At 41.1% G+C, this 20,936-nt stretch overlaps 1 protein-coding gene across 12 annotated transcripts in view; it reads left to right on the top strand.

The window, feature by feature from the left end:
• The window catches only part of PLAGL2 (PLAG1 like zinc finger 2), a 26,477-nt gene extending 8,921 nt beyond the window's left edge, over positions 1 to 17,556 (top strand). For 8 of the 12 annotated variants that reach the window (XM_072110733.1, XM_072110738.1, XM_072110736.1 and 5 more), the window contains one exon: positions 697 to 7,010. In XM_072110733.1, the coding sequence (XP_071966834.1) occupies positions 697 to 1,798 (1,102 nt within the window). In that variant the 3' untranslated portion in view covers positions 1,799 to 7,010. Of the gene's footprint in view, positions 1 to 696; positions 7,011 to 17,411 lie in introns of those variants that run through there. The other 4 variants (XR_011847713.1, XR_011847710.1, XR_011847711.1 and 1 more) reach the window with 4 other exon arrangements.
• Positions 17,557 to 20,936: the final 3,380 nt, after the last annotated feature.

The following is a 20,936-nucleotide window of genomic DNA, read 5'->3' on the forward strand; positions in this document are numbered from 1 at the left end:
TGCACTGTACTAATATAACAGCATGTCACTTTAGTTCCGACAGCTCTGCGTTCTGGCAGATACAGTCAGCGTATAATACTAAGCAAACTCACTTGTTTGAAGCCAGGCTAAATCATGAGATGATGCAGTCTATAGATAAGTGTCATGGCTTATTTACAGTCTATGGGGGGCTGTGATTTTATATATTGAAAGGTATCTCAACAAGAATAGTTGTATGAAAACGTTATTGACCATTTAAAGGAAACCTATTATTAGGAATCTACCTGATAGTCGATTAAGGTAGACGTGATGGTAGGTTTCCACTAACATGCTAAGTCCTAAACTATCTTTCACTAATATTACACTTTCTTACCTGATCTACACGTTATATAACCAACATGCTAATTTTTGGTAGAGGCCAGCATTTTTGGCCAGGTGCCTATGCTAAAAAATACCATATTAGTTATATAAAGTGTAGATCAGGTTAGAAAGTGTTATAGCATTAGCGAAAGATAGTTTAAGACTTATGATGGTAGGTTTCTACGAACATGCTATCTACCTTATTAGGTAAATTCTTGATGGTAGGCTTCCTGTAAGGCCGGCAATCAAAGTGCTAGTCTTAATTAAACAACTCCAAAGGTTTTTAGATATAATCCTGCTCTGTGCAGTCTAATTATAAGTGATGGGACTAGTAAGATTTTTTTCTCTCCCCTGTAGGCACATGGCCACTCACTCTATGCAGAAATCCCATCAATGCTCACACTGTGGCAAAATGTTTCACCGCAAAGACCACCTGAAGAATCACCTGCAGACCCACAACCCTAACAGGGTTGCCCTACAATGCCCAGAATGCAGTAAAAACTACAGCACAAAATATGGACACAGACGCCATCTTGCCTTACATGCCATTGCCAGAGGGGACCTCAGCTGCGCCATATGCCTCCAGGTGTTCCGTGACCGGCAGACAGTGCTGGAGCACCTGAAAAGCCACAATCACCGACCTTCTATGGGCAACCGAGAAAAGAAATATCCCTGTGAGCACTGTGATCGTTGTTTCTACACGCGAAAAGATGTCCGCCGTCACTTAGTTGTGCACACAGGCCGCAAGGATTTCCAGTGTCACTGCTGCGCCCAGATGTTTGGGCGCAAGGACCACCTAACCCGGCACATGAAGAAGAGCCATTGTGATGAAGCTCCGCGAATCAAGACAGAACCTCAAGATGACATAAACCACATGAGCTGTCAATCGGCTGTTGTAAAAGAAGAGTGGGGGTCAATTATGTGCATGCAGCAAAAAGATATAATTCCCACAGGGATGTATACTACATCATTTCAGCCAATACCCAATACTGGCATTCCTCAGTCCTTAGTGCCAACCTCATTGTCGTTAGGGCTTAGTTATCCCCCTGAGACAGCATCTAACTTCTCTACTGACTCATCTAACAGGTTCCAGTTCACATCTACCTCATACCTCCCTAAAAGTGAAATGGATCCTTTTATGTCTGATGGGTCTGGGGGGCTGTCACTTACTTCTCCAGAGCTGGCACCATGTATGCCACAGGCCACATTAGATGAATCTTACCTCTCCGCCCTGTGTGATCCCTTGTCCTCAGGAGTAGACTTCAACCATTTTCTCAGCTTCTTGCCTGTCAATCTCCCTCCTTGTAATTTTCCTTTACCCAATCCTGAAATATCCATGGGAGAAAATCCACAATTCCTTTCACCTGGCACTGGTTGTGGTAGTGATTTGCCCTTGCCTCATTATACCTCAGACATTAACTCCACAACATTGCCTCAGTTTCACCAAGCCTTCAAATAATCCCTGGTGAGACCGTTTCTTACCTCATTTGATTCCCAGAGAGAACATTTGAGCTATCACATTTGGCAACATATATTGAAGCCTCAAAGCTTTATTTGTTCTGTTTTGAAGCTCTTCTCTTTGACAGTGCATCATACCTCAGGATCAGAGACTGTGCCATTCCACATTTAGTGGAAACCAGAAAGATCCCCCTAAAAAATGTGAAGATGGTGGCAAGTTCAGGGGAGAAAAGAACAAGATGGTGGACAACATTCAACAAGCACAACAATTGTATTGTTCTACAGGATTGCCGCATCTCCCTTCGCCACCTTGTAGGAATGGTCTTCTGAACAAGTACCCATTCCAGTCCTCCGTTACCTTATACCAGTGCCAAGTCTCATCTACCTCTTCCAGATCTGTGCCCATGTAGAGACAAATCCTCACTGAGGAGACTGGTTGGATGCTTTTTAATAGGTTTGTTTACTAGTTTTGGTGATATTGCTCACTCATGTTACCTCACTAAGCAATTTACAGTGCAAATTAAGACATAAGCTACACCACAGAGGTAGCCGCTCCTCTAGTGGGATCCATAGGACGAACGAGCTATTTCTTCTATATTAACATACAGTGTTAGATTTCTTTTGCTATAGATAACAGCCAGTTATAGCAGCAGTGGCATGCTGTTTCAGTCCTGCCAAACTTTTGTGCCCCTCCTCACCCAAGCCGATTACTAGACAACATGTCTAAAGCACAACAAGTCTGTCATGATTCTGTTTGATTGGATTGTCATTATCCCGCAAAGGAAGAAGGGGAAAGGCAATAGTCTGGAAAATCAGCTAACTATTTCAAGTCTAGGGAAAATCCCTAGACAGTCCTACTGTTGGGTCTTTAGGGTACCGGTGACACTCGTGACTAAGTTCAGTGCCTTCAAATTCAGGTAAGTTCAGTTTGCTTGTAGGACAGCAGGCAAATCATTAGATAGGGATGTCTGTTGGGCCATTCCCATTGTATTCTATAATCATGGCGATGCTCAGGTCCTTTAAAGATGAAAGCGTAACTAAACTTTCAACAAAATTTTATACATCAATCATGCAGATGATAATAGAAAACTTTGTAATATACTTAAAGAACTATGTCCCTGTGTCCTTCTTTTTCCTTATTTAGTTAGTGTAATTCATCTTTCTTTCCTGTATCCACTAACACCTCAAAGATAAAGAGGCCATTGTCTAAAGACTCTTTAAACTCTATCAAATCTCCTCTGAGAGCTGTATTATCAAGGAAAATATTATCTAGTTTTGGAAAGAGTTAATTCTTGTCTGTCTATAGTGGAAATGCTTCAGAAGGCTTTCCGGGGCACTGCTCACTACAGGAGTAAGAAAAGAAAAAAGACACAGGGGACATGTATCACTCCTATTGCTTTCTTTTTCTTATTTTGTGAGACTTTTCACAGTTTGAGACTTTTTAGGTGCAGAATCAACCAAAGTTAGCTGCCTCAAGGATTAAATGCAGTGTTCTATATTTTTATCTCTGTAGCCCAGATGTTTGTACGACTTGTGAGAATTTTGGGCTCTGAAATTGTCCCATTCTTGTGCCTAATAAGTCCCAAAACAGAACATGCTAGGCCCAGATTTACTTCTGAAAGCTACAGTTTGGTACTAAAAAGTCCCACACCACAAAAAGTTGAAAAAGTGAGACTAAACAGGCAACTCATCACATGTATCAGAAAGGGAAAAAAAGTGGCACTTGGAAAAGTGGCAGCAAAAAAAAAATATACATGTGCCTCACAGAAAACCTCCTTTCCATAATGAAGTATATTATAAAGTTTACTATTATCACCTGCACCATTCATTTTTAAATAACAAAATTGCTTCAAGGTTTAGTTATGCTCTAAATAAATCAAAGTAAAATGAAAAGTTTTGTGACTTTAAATTGTGTTTGTTTAAATGTATCACTATTTTCCAGTTCACTGCTTACTGTTAGTGGTAACACCCATTTTTTTAATCCAGAAACTTAAAACCCATCCTCATGATCGAGGCATTAGGCTTATCACAAGAGAGTTCCAAGTCATGAGCCCAACACCTGTGTCTGTTCACAGACAGCAAGCAGTGATCCTGAAAATAAAAAGTTTTAAAACGTTTTATTTTAGATTGATTAAGATTGGTTAAATAATACTGGACAAGCCCTTCAGGGAAGTTCTAAATTATTTTTCTTTGTTTGCTGCTAGTTACCCCTCAGTTGGGTATTTTATTGGACATCCCCCCCCCCCATTTTACACCCCTACTACAGACATTTGGGAATATAAAGGGGTTATGCCTTGGATGATAGACTTATTTACTAAGTCGCGTGCATCAATATCATGTTATCATGTAGTCTTACGTGGTGGGCACAGTGGTGAGTGGTCCTATTCCAGTTCAACAGGTGAGTCTGGCGGATGCCTTATTTATTGCCATTGGATCATAGGCATTAGCATCATATATAGTAGAATGTAAGTGCACATATCGCCTATACAGCAGGGGCTGCAATGATAACATTTTTATCATATATTTTCTGCAGAAAGAAATGAATGGACATAGGTCTGCAATTAATCTACGTATGAATATAGCTTTAGGCAGACTGTCAGATTAGTCTTTGGTTTAGTTTGGCTCTACTGGACCCTTCCCTAATAAGCCACACTGAATTATCTGAATATACTGGAATAGCAGATTTCTATTGGAGTCATTGGCTAGACATGGCATTAGTGGGAAAACACCTAGAATAATGTCAATATACATGATATTATATGTAGAATGGATGAACTGCAGGGACATTGATAATGTATAATATTCTACAGCTGTGATGTCCAACCTGTACTGTAAGTTGTTTTACAAATCATAAAAAAAACCCCGCAGTTTGGAAACTACATCATAAGACAATAACCGCGTCAAGCTCAAACATATCATTTGTTTCATATGAATTGGGTTGGATTTCTATCAGCACTTAAAGCCTTTATTTTTCCTTGTATTTTTCCAACTCACTATAATATATAAATATAGATATATATTATGAATTTATTCTCCGTCAATGTTTGACATTTTAATTCCCTGAAGTAACAAAATTTTAGACACATAAACTGACAAAAGGTTAACAAAAATAAAATGATGGGTTCACACTCCTCCCATCTGGAGTGTTGGTGCACACAATACCCCATACACACACTGCAGGGGAAAGAAAGGCAGGGCAAAGGTTGAGCGCTACCCTGAGCCACAGAAAACCGCATCACAATCCACACAATTTCTGCTGCTTTTAGATGTTTGCAGAATTACTGCGTAAATTTCACCACCGTTCAACTACCTGTGCATATTGCCTAAAAGTTAGATTTAAAGGAACATTGGTGCAACTAGGAGATGAAATCTGTTTCTTGCTGTTTGTTCTGCAAAGTTATAAAGGGGCTGTCCACATCCGCTCAGATAATAAACTGCCTGCGATAGCCTGCACTTTAGGCTAATATATAAAACACTACAGCATCATGGCACCACCCCTTTGTGTGGCCATTAGAGGGACAGGGAGAATTTGGTAGGTCTTAAAACTTTTCTCTGTCATCTTTCAGTGTACTCTTCTTGGTTTCAGTTACCCACATGTTGGCATCTACAAGAGCACAGTCACGATCCGTGTCTGCCAACTTAATTTCTGCTGTACTTGGCAGATGGGACACCAGTCCCTAGGAATGGGGCAAAAGGAAAATCTGGTTTAGGATCCCCCACACCCAGTGAAAGGCTCTCTTTGAATGGACGTGATGATTTTGAATCAGGAGCTATAACTATCACTTGTTTTTCTTTGCTGCCTCTTACTTGCAGATGATTGTTGCTCTTTTTGTCGCTTTACATAATACTACACCAATCGCACTTATGAAAAATAGGATAGGTGATAAATATCCAACTGGTGGCAGTCAAGCACTTAGGACCCCCATTGATCAGCTGACTATTGGCTCCATTCTCTTGTGGGTGGCTCTCACTGGGAATTGTATAGGAACTCAGCTGCAGTTCCCATTGCAAGCCACTAAATGGAGCTGGACTCCCCGTCTTTGCATGCCATGATCAGCTGAATCGCAGAGGTCTGAAAGTCAGAACTCCAGTGATCTGAGCAAACCTATGGATAATTGTTCTGCAGAACCTTTTCAAGTCTAACATTCTCTCCTATGATGCAACTCTTTTTTTCTGCCATGCAGTTTCTGGACTAATTTTGTGACTTTTTAACTTCTTTCTGACATCCTCTATACATGTATAGCAGATGGGTCAATAATTGGAGACTGCTTCAATCACAGACTTTTAACCACTGATCCGATAAGACCACCAGATTTGAGTGGTTAGATTCACTTAATTTTTATTTCTGTGCTGGAGGCTTGTTACTACTTTTATTTTAATCGTCAACATCTGTAGAAATTTGACATCTCAATTCTACCGATTTGTTGAAGGTGTTGGGTGTTCAGTGTAAAAGAACAAACACAACTCAGTTAGGTGTAGTCTGCTTTTATTTAAAGAAACACGTGTTGTTGTTTTTTTTTTTAAATAAAAACCATTGAGACACTTGGGAGGGGATTTATCACTCTGGTCAGTTGTGATGTGCGTGTATTGCACTAGAAATGTTATATATCCATAATTGTGCAATTTCCCATGCCATAACGGGCACATGGCTGCATTTACATTTTAGCACGTAAAATTGCACAATTACGGACATGCAATATTTTTGTGCAAAAACACGCACATCACACCTGACCAATCCATGAAACCCGCCCGCCAAATTGTGCCGCAATTTTCCTTTCACACCAAGGTACCGTTATGTCACCTAGACCATCTGCAGTTGATTGCTCGGACCCATTTATGGGATTCCAGAAAGTTGTGTGTACATAACAAACTCACAGACTGCCGTGGAAGTTGTATTTAAAAAAAAAAAAAAAAAAAAAATTTTGAAACACAATGCAGTCGGAACGGGGAGGGGCTTGTGCCGATTGCATCTGCGTTTCAGAGGAAACGCATGCGATCTGTAACGAGCACCACGTGTTTTGAATGTAAATAATGTAAAACATATGGTGCTTATTCCTGATCGCATCTACATTTTAGAGGAAATACATGCAATCAGCACAAGCCCCTTCTTGTTCCAATTGCATTGCATTTTATGTAGCATGCTATCCATTATTTTCAAAAGGCACATAACACCCATTTTAAGCAAGCGTGTTTTGTACCTGTTTTTTTTTTTTCACATCTACAAGATAAGGGGAAAAAAAAACTATTGTTTTACAACAGAAATAAAGATCTGGTTTATCAGCATCGTCACAGAAAAAACCGAGTGCACAGAACTATCGTAAGTCTTAATTTTTGCGGACCCATAGGCTTCTATTGTCGTCTGTGATCCACAAACATGAAAAAAAATAAGACCGGTTCTTAAATGTTATCAATGGACCACGGATCAGTGGAAAGAAATGTAAGAGTCTGTGAAATCCCAGGGATCTGAATAAGCCCTCCCTTAATTTTTTTTTTTCTAAAAAACGAATGATTATACTGACACGCAGAAGGTAATGTGTTACTGTACAATGGCATAAAACAAAATCTGTATTAAAATAGCATGATAGATTTTTTTTTTCGGTTCTGTCTCATACAGATTTTTTCTTTTCATCTATGTACAGAATACATATTATATGGCATTATTAGGAAGTACAATTTGTCCTGCAGAAAGCAAGCTATTAACAGACTATAAACTGAAAAATTCAGATGTACCGTATGTTGGGGAGTAAAAAATTTGGTGGGAAGGGGCTAATGTGAATGGTTTCAAATTGCAAAATTTGTGGCAAGTGAACCCAAAATGCTTTACCCTGTTTTTGTTTTGACCTTCTAATTCTGGAGTGACTATTCATTCCAGTAGATTTAGATCCATAGGTCTAGTTTACACAAAGAATTTTGGTACATATTTTAAAATCAATAGGAGGATCAAGTGGTTCTTTCTTGTGAACTTTTTCTCCCTGTTATGGCTCATTCAGAAGGACTTGTCCATTGAATTTTCTTATGGAGGTCTACACTTTAACAGAATCATCAAATCTTTGCAATAGGAAAGTTAAAGGGGTTTTCCCATCTGGGCATTTAAATTTCATTCATTTGCCATATGTAAATATTTCTTCAATTGGATGTTATTAAAAAAAATGTTCCTGTGTGAAGATAATTTCTCATAAACATAGCCATGTTGTCCCTTAGAAACTAGATAGCTTTCTTGGATACGACCACCTCACATTTTGGCAGCAGTGGCCAGAGATGAGAGATTGAGTCCTGCCTGACCTCCTGGCTTCAGCAATCATTACCACAGGACGGCTGTGTGACACGCAGTAACTTTCGGACATTTCAAATACATAAAACTCTTGTTTCTTTGTGCAATCACTCCAGCAGGGGCCGTATCCAGGGACACAGCCTTGTTTCTAAGGGACCATATGACTACATTTATGAGAAGTTATCTTCACATGTAATTGAAGAAATGTTTATATATGGCAGATTAATGAATCTGGATTTGAATAAACTCCCCTTTAAGCAGTAAAACTGCTTTGCATTATGTAGCAGCAGTCTCTTAGAGACAGACTTCTCTTTATATAGAATATAACAACCTGCATTGGCCAGAGGTTCAGGCCAGGCTTGTAACAGATAGCGTTGTCCTCACACTGTGGACCAATCATTGACATTGTAGCACTTTGATATAGTTTTTGGTCATTAGTGGGAATCATTCAACTTGTTTTCTAATGGGGGGGGGGGAGAAATATTGTTCTATTTTTTTGTTTAAAGAGTGAAGTTTGCTAAATAAACATTTACTAGAGGATATTATGAATGGAGTCTTTATTCTTCGACAAGAAGGCCCTCAAGAAATGTATATTCCATTGGATCCTACAATTGCTGTATGTCACGCAAGACCCAATATTCGTACATGAAAGGACCCACTGCAAGGAAATCTGCTGTATTTTATGACTTGTTTGTAAAACCGTTTATATGCCAGTTTTTGGTGTATATACTAACTGGCTATGTTCACAAGGCAACAATTTGGATCAATTTTGATTTTGTAAGCTAAAACTACAGAGAGAATGTATAATGGAAAGATTTGTACATTTGTGAATTGGCATCCAAATACAGTGCATGATTTTCTCAAGTCTTAACCATCATTTCAGAGGATTTTTGATATTGTGATCTGGTGAACATTATGTACTTCTTATGTACTTCATTAACATATTCTGCTTAGTTTTATAGGAAACAGACTACAATGTGCACTTTAGTTACAATTGCCATGGCAAACCTGTCTACAGGATTGAAGATGGGTCTCTCTGTTTGTTACACAGCTGAGTGTTAACCTTTTATGCTCTCTCCCTGGCTGCATTTTTTTCATTCCTCATCGTCCTTCAGGCAGCACATGATACAATGATGCTTACCAGCAATACCCATCATGAAGGGTGGGACAAGCATGACAACTGCAACTCTTTTGCCAGAATTAGTCCCATCTGCCGCGAGTGAGTCAAGCCCATAGTGACGTATAAACAGAGGAGTTAGACGCTGTTGCCTGGGTGGAAGGGGCTTTAATCTTTAGTGGAGATGGTAGCTTTGCAAGAAGATAACATTTCTCAATGACACATATAATCCACCTTGCTAGTGTGGCTTTGCTGGCTTTCTGACTCTTGTTTGGGCCTGTCAGTTGTACAAAGAGTGCTTCAGAATTTCGGAAGGAATTGATTCTTTACATCAGAATCTCTCTGACATTCAAACAGATTTCTTGTGTAATATTTTTGAAAGATGGAACCTTAGGCTTTCTCCTAAATTTTTTCAGTAAGGATCCCTGTGGGATAAGGCTCTTAGCTTGCCAATGCATCTGGCGGAAGAAATAGCCACTATGAAAAAAGTCTTTACTGATAGCCATTTGATAGATGCCTTCTCTAAAGGTTCAAATGGGGAAACTATGAGATTTTCCAGTACTGTAGGCAAGTCCTAGGAGGGAGATGGAGGATGAGGATTTGGGTCTAATCTTGTGAGAGCTTTGAAGATATTTTAACTTTAAATTGAACTTTAAGAGTGTATATCTTGTGCCTTCCTGATATTGATTTTAAGGCATTCCAAAGACACCAGGATTTAAATGGGTAAAAATTTAAATGGACCCCCCCTCCAACACCGGTCCAACCCTGCATCCAGGATATGTTCACCCCCCCCCCCCCCCTGAATTTCAAAACTTTTGCAAAGCATTTACAACCTGACGACATTACTTAAAGAGGACCTGTCACCTATAAAAAAGCACCAGGAGCTGGGTTCCAATATCACTGGCAGTATAACACTGCTGCATCTGTTGTAGCACTAGGAACTGCTTACTTTAGTAATTAAATTTAGTAAATTAAATCTATTTAAAATTAGTCACTGGCCCTCTGTGACACCACGCATGCTAACAGCCACAAGCTGGTCAGTGACACAGACAAAAGCAACATCTAGTACCTCACAGGTGACTATCTGCTCTATCAGGAAGGGGACTTCATTACATCTTCTCCCGCCCAGGACTTTTGAATTCGCTGCCAGATGTCTTCAGGTCCTGGCACCACATCTCCGCACTGCACCGATAATATACCACTGTCACTTAAAGTATAAAGTCACTTAAATAAGTGTTCCAAAATCATAAAACCGCTTAGAACACAACAGACCACCCTGCCCACACACACACACTGGATATAGAAACCACAATGTGACACCTCTACATTTATTTAAAATTTTTTAATAAAAGCTCCTCTCCCCCAATTAAATTATATACAGCTCCTATAGTTTAATTAAAATCCAACCCCTATATCCAGATTCTCCCACATGATTAACTATATACAGATTTACCGCCCACAATTTTATTTAAAGGAAACCTACCACTTCCGGTATAGGTTATCAGCTGCAAAGGCCGTGCACCAGCTCAGGGTGAGCTGGTGCTGGGCTTATTTTTGTTATGTTTTTCAACCAATGTAAAGCGTTTAAACGCTTTAGTAATTTTTATATACAAGTACCTTCACCGCACCATGCACGCTACCGAGCGTGGACCACGGTGCTGTGCTGCAACTTGTATATAAAGATTACTAAACGCTTTACATCGGTTGAAGAACATAACGAAAATAAGCCCCTGAGCTGGTGCACTGTATTTGAGAGAATTTATAACCAACCCTAGAAAAACTATGCTCTGAGAGGGCATAAGATGGGACTTTCGATGGTTTATAAAATAACCGTGGTCTTCTAGAGTTGACAGAGTGCGTTGAAGATGAGTTTCCAGAAGAGCTTGAGATGAGGCTCTCACTAGCCAATCATCTAGATATGGTATGACACAGATTCCTTGCAATCTCTGGATTGATGTCAGAACTATTACCACTTTGGTTAAAACTCTTGGAGCCGAAGCCGAAGGGGAGACAGGTGAACTAAAAATGATGCATTCCCAGAGAGTCGCTGATGGCCAATCTCCGATATTTCCTGTGGAGAGGAAAAATAGGGATGTGTAAATCTGCATCCAGAAGATCGATTCTGGTCATAAAGTCCCCTTTCTGCAGAGCCGTCATTACCGAACGAATGGTTTCCATCTGAAAGGGTTTCTGGACGAGAAAATTGTTGAGGAATGATAGGTTGATCACCAACCTCCATTTCCCTCCGGACTTTGGGAAAAATGTGTGAATATACTCCTTTTCCCTTTTGACTGATGGGGACTGGTTCCAGGGCTGCTTCTGACGGAAATCCTGGACCAGTTGCCACACTGGTTGGCATGTGTGTTGAAAAAAAAACCTGTTCAGAGGGAACTGTTTGAACTCGAGTTAATAACCTCTGCGTATGATGGAGGAAACCCACACGTCCGATGATGTTTCTGACCATAGATGCCAAAAGTTTTTAATCTAGTCCCTACCTTTGTTAAGGGACCCTTGGCGTATAGCTGGCCTTCTTACCAGAGGAGCTGTTTTTCTGAAAATGGGCTATTTGGAGGGCAACTTTCCAGGTTCTGTGTACGAAAAAATGTATGGAATTGTTTTTTCTTCTCGGGAATCTTCACCCCTTTATTACCTTCCAGCGATTCCAATATGGCGGACAGCTGAGAGACAAAAATTGACTTTAGAAAGGGCAAGGCCATTCCACATCTTGAGCCATAAGGCTCTTCTTGCTAAATTTGATCTGCTAAAGATCTGTTCTGAACGAACATTTGAGGCTATCTAGATGTGCATCTGCAAGGAATTCAACTGCCAACTTTAATACTGGCATGGTATCCAATAACAAGCCTCTGGGAGTGCCCTCATTAATACTCGTTGTGAATTCACTTAGCCAGTCTCTAAGATCTAGCCAGTGGGATGGAGGATAGGGACGCTTTACAAGCACCCACTGTAGATGCATATAATTTCTTTAGACTGGAATCAGCCTTCCGATCCATGGGATCTGACAACACAGAGGAATAATGGCTTTTCTGGATAATTGAGCAACAGCTAAATCAACCTTAGGAATACTTTCCCAATTTTATTCGCAGACTCTTCAAGTTTGTAGAGGCTTTTAAATCTAGAACCTAAATCATTTCTTTTGTCAGGTTTAGCCCAGTCTCTCTTTAACCAATCAGAGAGTACAGGATGACTAGGGAGAACCTTGTTTTTTGAGACCGGAAAATAGAATAATTGTTCCTTTTTTGACTTATGGTCTACATTTGTATTAGACTCAACTGTATCCTTAACTGCTTTAACCCCTTCCCTCTGCAGCCCTTTTTCGTTTTTGCGTTTTCATTTTTCACTCCCCACATTCAAAAATCTGTAACTTTTTTATTTTTCCAGAGCTGTGTTATGGCTTATTTTCTGCGTAACAAATTACACTTCAAAATGGTGGTATATAATATTCCATGTCGTGTACTGGGAAGCGGGAAAAAAATTCCAAATGCAGTGAAATTGGTAAAAAAACGCATTTGTGCCGTATTCTTGTGGGCTTGGATTTTACGGATTTCACTGTGCACCCCAAACGACATGTCTACTTTATTCTTTGGGTCGGTACAATTATGGGTATACCAAATTTGTATAGGTTTTATAATGTTTTCATACATTTTAAAAAATTAAAACCTCCTGTACAAAAATTTTGGGGGGGATTTTGCCATATTCTGGCACTAATAACTTTTTCATACTTTGGTGTATGGAGCTGTGGGTGGTGTCATTTTTTGCGGATTTGATGACGTTTACAATGTACAACCTTTTGATCACTTTTTATAGAATTTTTTATTTTTTTTTAAATGGCAAAAAGTGCCATTTTCGACTTTCCGTTACGGGGTTAAACGCAGTGAAAAACCGTTATCATATTTTAATAGATCGGCATTTTCGGACGCGGCGATACCTAATGTGTTTATGATTTTTACTGTTTATCTTTATATCAGTTCTAGGGAAAGGGGGGTGATTAGAATTTTTAGTTTTTTTTATTATAATTTTTTATTTTTATATTTTTTTTATTTCGTTATTTTTTATTTTAACGATTTTTATTTTTACTATTTTCAGACTCCCTAGGGTACTTTAACCCTAGGGTGTCTGTACGATCCTATCATATACTGCCATACTACAGTATGGCAGTATATGGGGATTTTACTACTCATACATTACAATGTGCTGATAGCACATTGTAATGAATGGGCTAACCCGAAGGGAGACCCGAAGCTACCATGGCGATGGATCACCGCTCCCCGATGACGTCACGGGGAGCGACGATCCACGGAAAGATGGTGGTGCCGGTGGCGATCAGCAGGAAAACACCCGCGATCGGTTACCGGTAAGCCTTTGCTGCATTATGCAGCAAAGATTTACCGGCTATGTAGAGGGCTCGGCCTGTGAGCCCTCTCCATGTACCGGGACCCAACATGTGACGTACTATTACGTCACATGTCGGGAAGGGGTTAAGCAAAGTTGGAAATTTTGCCTTATTCATCAAAATATAATCCTCTGGGTCATTAGAATCAGGGGAAGATTCATTCATAGCAGAATCATGTTCAGATGAATCACACAACACAGCTGAATTCGAGGAGGTCTCCCCATTACCTTCTCCCTTCTAGCATCATTAACCCCTTAAGGACCAGGCCCTTTTTCGTTTTTGCGTCTTTATTTTTCACACCCCACCTTCAAAAATCTATAACTTTTTTATTTTTCTATGTAGAGAGCTGTGTGATGGCTTGTTTTCTGCGTAACAAATTGCACTTCATAGTGATGGCATTTAATTGTCTATGCCATATACTGGGAAGCGGGAAAAAAATTCAGAATCAATACGATCACATGGATACCAAATTTGTATAGGTTTTATAATGTTTTCATACATTTACAAAAATTAAAACCTCCTGTACAAAAAAAAAAATTCTTCATTTTGCCGTCTTCTTGCGCTTTTTCATACTTTGGTGTATGGAGCTGTGGGTGGTGTCATTTTTTGCGACTTTTGATGACGTTTTCAATGCTTTTATTTTTAAAATTGTACGACCTTTTGATCACTTTTTATTGAATTGTTTATATTTTTCAGAATGGCAAAAAAATGCCATTTGCGACTTTGAGCACTATTGTCCGTTACGGGGTTAAACGCAGTAAAAAAAACATTCTTATATTTTGATAGATCGGGCATCTTCGGACGCGGCGATACCTAATGTGTTTGATTTTTACTGTTTATTTATATTTATATCAGTTCTAGGGAAAGGGGGGTGATTTGAATTTTTAGTTTTTTTTAATATAATTTTTTATTTTTTATTAAAATTTTTTACTATTTTTCAGACTCCCTAGGGTACTTTAACCCTAGGTTGTCTGATTGATCCTACCATATACTGCCATACTACAGTATGGCAGTATATGGGGATTTTGCACACCATCTATTTCAATGTGCAGATCGCACATTGTAATAGATGGCCTAAAACATGATAGCCTCGGATCATTGTGTGATCCGAGGCTGTCATGGCAACGGATCGCCGCTCCCCGATGACGTCACGGGGAGCGGCGATCGGAGCCAAGATGGCGGCGCCCACGCGCCGCCGGCTCGTTAATGCCGCCGGCAGCTTTGCCGGCGGCGATGAAAGGGTTAACACCCGCGATCGGAGCCAAGATGGCGGCGCCCACGCGCCGCCGCCCAAGCACCCGGCGTGTATGAAGAGGGCTCAGCCCGTGAACCCTCTTCATACTACCCCATGCGCAATAAAACGTACAGGTACGTCTTATTGCGCTATGGGGTTAAATGCATTAACAAGTTGATGTTTGAACCATGCTAAGAAATTTGCAGACATGGAGCCACTACATAAATCATCCACATCATCTAGCAGGGGTTGCTGACAGTTTGAGGAGAGATCTCTTCCTGCCCTTAGAGTTAGAGGTCGACATCTAACAAGAAAACACAGACAGTACAACAGAGCTCAAAACAGGAATGCAGAGGAAAAACCATTGATGCGCCAATTGCTGTTCTAACTAGTCTCTGTGATTATATCTAGGGATCATAATCTCATTGTTTCCCTGTGCTGCCTGAAGGACGATCAGGAACAATTATTATAACAGGGCATACAAAAGGTAGCATCATATCACCTAACCAATATGTTGAAAGAAGTACCAAATCTACATGATTGTCATATAAAGGTAGTGTGTGCTATGTTGGCACTTGATGCAATATATGCAAATACATGAAACAAACTTCTATTTTTAGGTTCTCGCAACTCAATCTACTTTTCCTATAAAAAAACATTTGAACTGTGAATCAACAAACACAGTGGGGCAGATTTACTTACCCGGTCCATTCGCGATCCAGCGGCGCGTTCTCTGCGCTGGATTCGGGTCCGGCCGGGTTCATTAAGGTAGTTCCTCTGCTGTCCACTAGGTGGTGCTGCTGCGCTGAAAAGCATCGGAACGCACTGGAGTTCACCGGCTCGGGCTGAGTGAAGGTAAGCCCAAGCTCCGCGACAGATTTTTTGTTTTAAATGCAGCGGTTTTTCCGAATCCGTCGGGTTTCCGTTCGGCCACGCCCCCCCTATTTCCGTCGCGTGCATGCCAGCGCCGATGTGCCACAATCCGGGGGCAATTCAGAAATGGCGCAAATCGGAAATATTCGAGTAACACGTCGGGAAAACGCGAATCGGGCCCTTAGTAAATGACCCCCAGTATATTTACTTGAGTGCATGGAATGTCAATGTGGGTTGCATGTCACAAAAATTTATATCCCACATCTCAGAACATATAGGTGGAGCTAACCCCAACAATGCAGCAAGCACACGTAACGTATGTGGAATTTTTAAACATTTCCGTGATCATCATAAAGGGTCTGTACAATTTATGAATGCCGCTGCAATAGAATATGTCACACCAAAAAGTTTAATATGAGGGTGGCTTATTGGATCACGCTCCTGGACAAACAATTTCCGCAGGACAAGAACCACAGGAGCGATTTATCCTATATTAAATACAATACCTGTCTTTACATTATAATAAGACTTCCACCATGTATAATAATATTACTTTTATTATAGATTGTAGATTGTGTAATGCAACTGTTGTGGACATCTTTATGCTATCTTCATGCACATTAGTTAATTTAACAAGTCAGTTGCCACAATAATATCACATACTCAAGCATTGAGTGGAAAACACTCCCTCGATACACCACACCTACACTGGTAACTTCCAGTAGCCTTGTTCTCAAATAGGTTCCATTATACTGGGCTTTTTTTGAGTTATGAGTAAGGACAGTCACATAGCAATCTCCGAAAAGTGTCACCCTTTTCTTTGTCTGATGTGATATCATAAGTTTTTAACATTGTTATGGAATCAATAGACATGGATACAGGTGGTCCCCTACTTAAGGACATCCGACTTACAGATGACCCCTAGTTAAATACGGACCCCTCCGCCCACTGTGACCTTTTGCAAAGCTCTCTGGATGCTTTACTTTAGTCCTTCCGAACCTTAGTTTACTTCAGAACCTTGGTATCCAGATTGAGGCATTATGCAAAATGTATAGGAGTTGTGGCATCAGCGTCATCTTGATTACGTTTGCTCAAACTAAGGAGGAGATAGGAAGTTTATTCCACACTTGAATCCTAGAACATGCCTCTTTCAACATAGGTGCCAGGTTCAGATCGATATAGACTAAATATCTGGGTGATGTTGTCACCAGATCCGTGTTAAACTCCTCCACTATCAGGTTTTCTCTAGTGGGTTCAATGTTAATGGGAGTTAAATAACTGTGTCAGCTGTCTGCGGTGGAGTGCTGTGTACTAGCCTAGTACACAGCACTCCACTGCAAACCGCCGGCACAGTTACTTAACTACCATTAACATTGAACCCACTACCAGGTCTAACTCAAGACGATTATTTTTATTCACATTTTATAAATCTCAAAGACCTTGCTGACTGTCTACTCTGAAAAGCTGTCATTTTGGACCAGATAAAGGGAACACTACATTCCCGAAACACGTTATCCACCCTTGTTGCCTTAATAATAGCGCATCCATTTTACCTGGTTCTTTTATCTAATTCTCATTACACTATCCACCATGAGACCCTGCAAGGCCACGCAACTGGATATTTATATGTACTTTATGTCCACTTGTTACCACTGATGTGCTGTGTAAAATTTATTTTGTAATCACTCTCTTGCATTTGTCTTTCAAGGGCAACCAGCTTAAAATGGATTTGTGATGTGTTAAGATGTAATATTCTAGAAATATACAGACTTGGAACAACCAAGAGGTCACCCCTTTGGCCTTCTTCTGGACAACCGGCTGTCGGAGGGTCTCTGTCACTTTGGAATAGCACACCATTAAATTACAGTTAAATGGGGATTTTCAGATAATAAAGGAAATTTGCACCAGCAGTCATATAAGCAACATTTGAGTGTGGTGATTCTACTTAAATGTGACTATTAAAATTTAACTTTTATTATCAAAAAAGCTTTCAATAAAATGACTCCTCACCAGGACTCAATCCACACTATATAGATCCTTTGTTTAACTCACTACATAAATGTATTCCAGAATCACACACTCATGTATGATCTCCAAACAACAACACAGCTGGCGCTCATTACACAAGAACTTCTAGTACACTATCTCTTGATTGTACCCTAAGCTCAGTTCCTCAGTCTTCAATTTGTTCCCTGTGCCATCTAAATCATTTATACAATCTCTCTGCCTAAATAACCATCCTCTTCTTCTGGATGTGTGCATGGGGGCCTAAGCATGTGTATTGTTATATCTATTGGGGTTCATTTACTAAGAACAGTGCATTGTGTACTATGTGCAGTTTGCCTGTGTAGTGTGCAGGGGGCGCTAGATTCAGGATTTGTGGCGTCCGTTCTTCATGAATCTGGTGCCCTTTACACTGCTCTGGCAGAGTGCAACACTTTTTTTTTTGGTGCATCTTTAACATAGAACGTGTTACACATTTCTGTTGGACTTTGAATTTGTGTTGCATGAAAAATAGCGCAGCCACAATACCTGTGCAAGCTGTTTAGACTAGAAAGAACGTGCAAAGTCTGACAGAAGACCTTAAATGTGCCCCAATGTGTCAGTGAGCCAAATCAGCCTTATGTATGCAATGTGGTGTCCCCAGCATGGGGGGGGGGGGGCAATGTCATCATATAATATTAATTTTGTCAGCATTTTCTTTTTGATAACATTGCTGGTAAATGCCAACCCACCAGCAAAAAGCCTGAGAAAGTAGGAATAATTCTTACACATGCCCAACATTTATGTCCTGATATAATGTAACCCTGTAGCTGGTACTTATACACTAAGAGCCAAGCACTGAGAGAGAGGGAAAGAGAAACTATTTAGTTATTTTTTTTGTTTTACTGCTTCCTCGTCTGTGCCTATAAATTTCGGGACTTCTACAGTATTGGTTATATTTCTATGTAGCAGTATGGTGGGCCCCAGGTACCCCAGTCCAACTCTGCCTGCATTGCAAATATGCCTTTCACATTTGTGCTCCTGTACAGCTCCTCCCTCCCCCACTGATGTCAGATCATCAGGCTGTGAGCTCTGTGTAGGAGCAGGAGGAAGGAGCTGTACAGGAGCACAAAGGTGGGGGCTGAGAGCTGAGCAGTCTGCAGCACATGTTTTTTTAAAATGCATCCAAACTGGAGCCAACCCCTGGGACTAAAACTCAGTTTGCAGGAATTTATGCATTAGTTCTAGGGAATACGTCAGCCACCCAGCAACAGCTAATGGGTGCCAGCGGATGCCTCCTGTAAATTCCTCGGCGCACTAAAAGTGAATGCCGCAGTGCTCCGTAGCCACCGGGGTCACAAATAGGGTACCAAAAGTTTCTATAGGGATGGGAGTTGTTGCTGGTGGCTGACCTATTCCCTAAAACAAATGCAGTTTGCAGATCATAGATTCCTGCAAACTGAGTTTTGTTCTTTGGGAGGCAGCCACCCAGCACCAGCTAATGGGTAGATTAGCACACACCTAGTACTGGCTCCAGTCTTTCCTGATCTGAAGGTCTCCAATAGTGCTTTACAAATGTACGTTTGGAAGATCATCTAGCTGCTGTCAGTTTGTGTCCAACAGGTACCTTTTTTGCTTATGCCTTGGTTGCAGCAGCACCTATGACTGAATGTGCCCTGAAGATGTTGGTGTCTATACCTGCCTCAGACATTGCTTGAAGAACCCAACCTCTAGTAGAGTTCAGAGATGCTCTATTAATCAGAGTTCTAGATGTGATAAACAGTTCTGAAATTCTTCCGCTTAGGGCTGTGTCAGTTCTACATATTTCCTCATTGAAAGGACTATGCATAAGCCCGGGTCTAGTGTATCTTCAATTAAATCAATTTCTACTAGACTTTGGCCTATGGATGAGGTTTCTGTTCTGCCTTCAAGGATCATATGGAAAACCTCCCAGTGCCTGTGACAACCACGGTTCGTTTATATGGATCAATGATAACTCCATTGTTCTTGCTGCCAGGGCTATACCTGTTGTCCTGACACACAGTGTCTCCGGGTATAAAGAGCTCAAGTATTTGAGTAAGATGTCTATGTCCCAAATGCATGTATATTTGGAAACAACTGGTCTGCTCCCCTTATTGATCTCAAATATAATTCGTTTTCAGTCAGGTTTGGAATTATATTAAGAGCAAAACCTATTGTTTTACGAGTGTTGGATGGAACACCTTATCTATGTTTCTTTGCCAGGAACTGTAATGCATTCCATATATCGACCGATCCTTGCAACCCTGTTTCGGTCTGCCATTTCTGAAACTCTTGAATTATAGATCTGTATTTCAAGGACCAATTAAGTAATTAATGTGCCTGTGCCAGCTTATCAATGCCCCAATCCACATTAATTGCGGAAGTTGTTGTAACAGGTCCTGTGGACCCTGCATGAATTCGCCTGTAATCTCCCACAGGATTGAACGTACCGTATATACTCGAGTATAAGCCGACCCGAGTATAAGCCGAGACCCCTAATTTTACCACCAAAAACTGGGAAAACCTATTGACTCGAGTATAAGCCGAGGGTGGGAAATGGATTGGTCACAGACCCCCCCCCCCCCCAGTATATAGCCAGCCCCCTATAGTATACAGCCTGCCCCCAGTAGTATACAGCCACCCTAGCCTGCCCCCAGTAGTATACAGCACTGCCCAGCTTGCCCCCAGTAGTATACAGCACTGCCCAGCTTGCCCCCAGTGGTATACAGCACTGCCCAGCTTCCCCCCAGTAGTATACAGCACTGCCCAGCTTGCCCCCAGTAGTATACAGCACTGCCCAGCTTGCCCCCAGTAGTATACAACACTGCCCAGCTTGCCCCCAGTAGTATACTGCACTGCCCAGCTTGCCCCCAGTAGTATACTGCACTGCCCAGCTTGCCCCCAGTAGTATACTGCACTGCCCAGCTTGCCCCCAGTAGTATACTGCACTGCCCAGCTTGCCCCCAGTAGTATACAGCACTGCCCAGCCTGCCCCCAGTAGTATACAGCACTGCCCAGCCTGCCCCCAGTAGTATACAGCCCAGCATTAAAAAAAAATTATAAACTTATATACTCACCCTCCGGTGGCCCCGATCTGCAGCGCTGCTCCCCCGATGTCCGCGCGGGTCCTCTTCTGGCTTCCGCGCCTGTCCCCTGTACATCGCGCTGGGCGCCAGCCCGGGAGACAGCAATGGCGGCGCCCAGCGCAATGGACAGGAGGCAGGGCAGG

This window comes from Engystomops pustulosus, chromosome 6, assembly GCF_040894005.1.
Source record: "Engystomops pustulosus chromosome 6, aEngPut4.maternal, whole genome shotgun sequence".
Taxonomy (NCBI): Eukaryota; Metazoa; Chordata; class Amphibia; order Anura; family Leptodactylidae; genus Engystomops; species Engystomops pustulosus.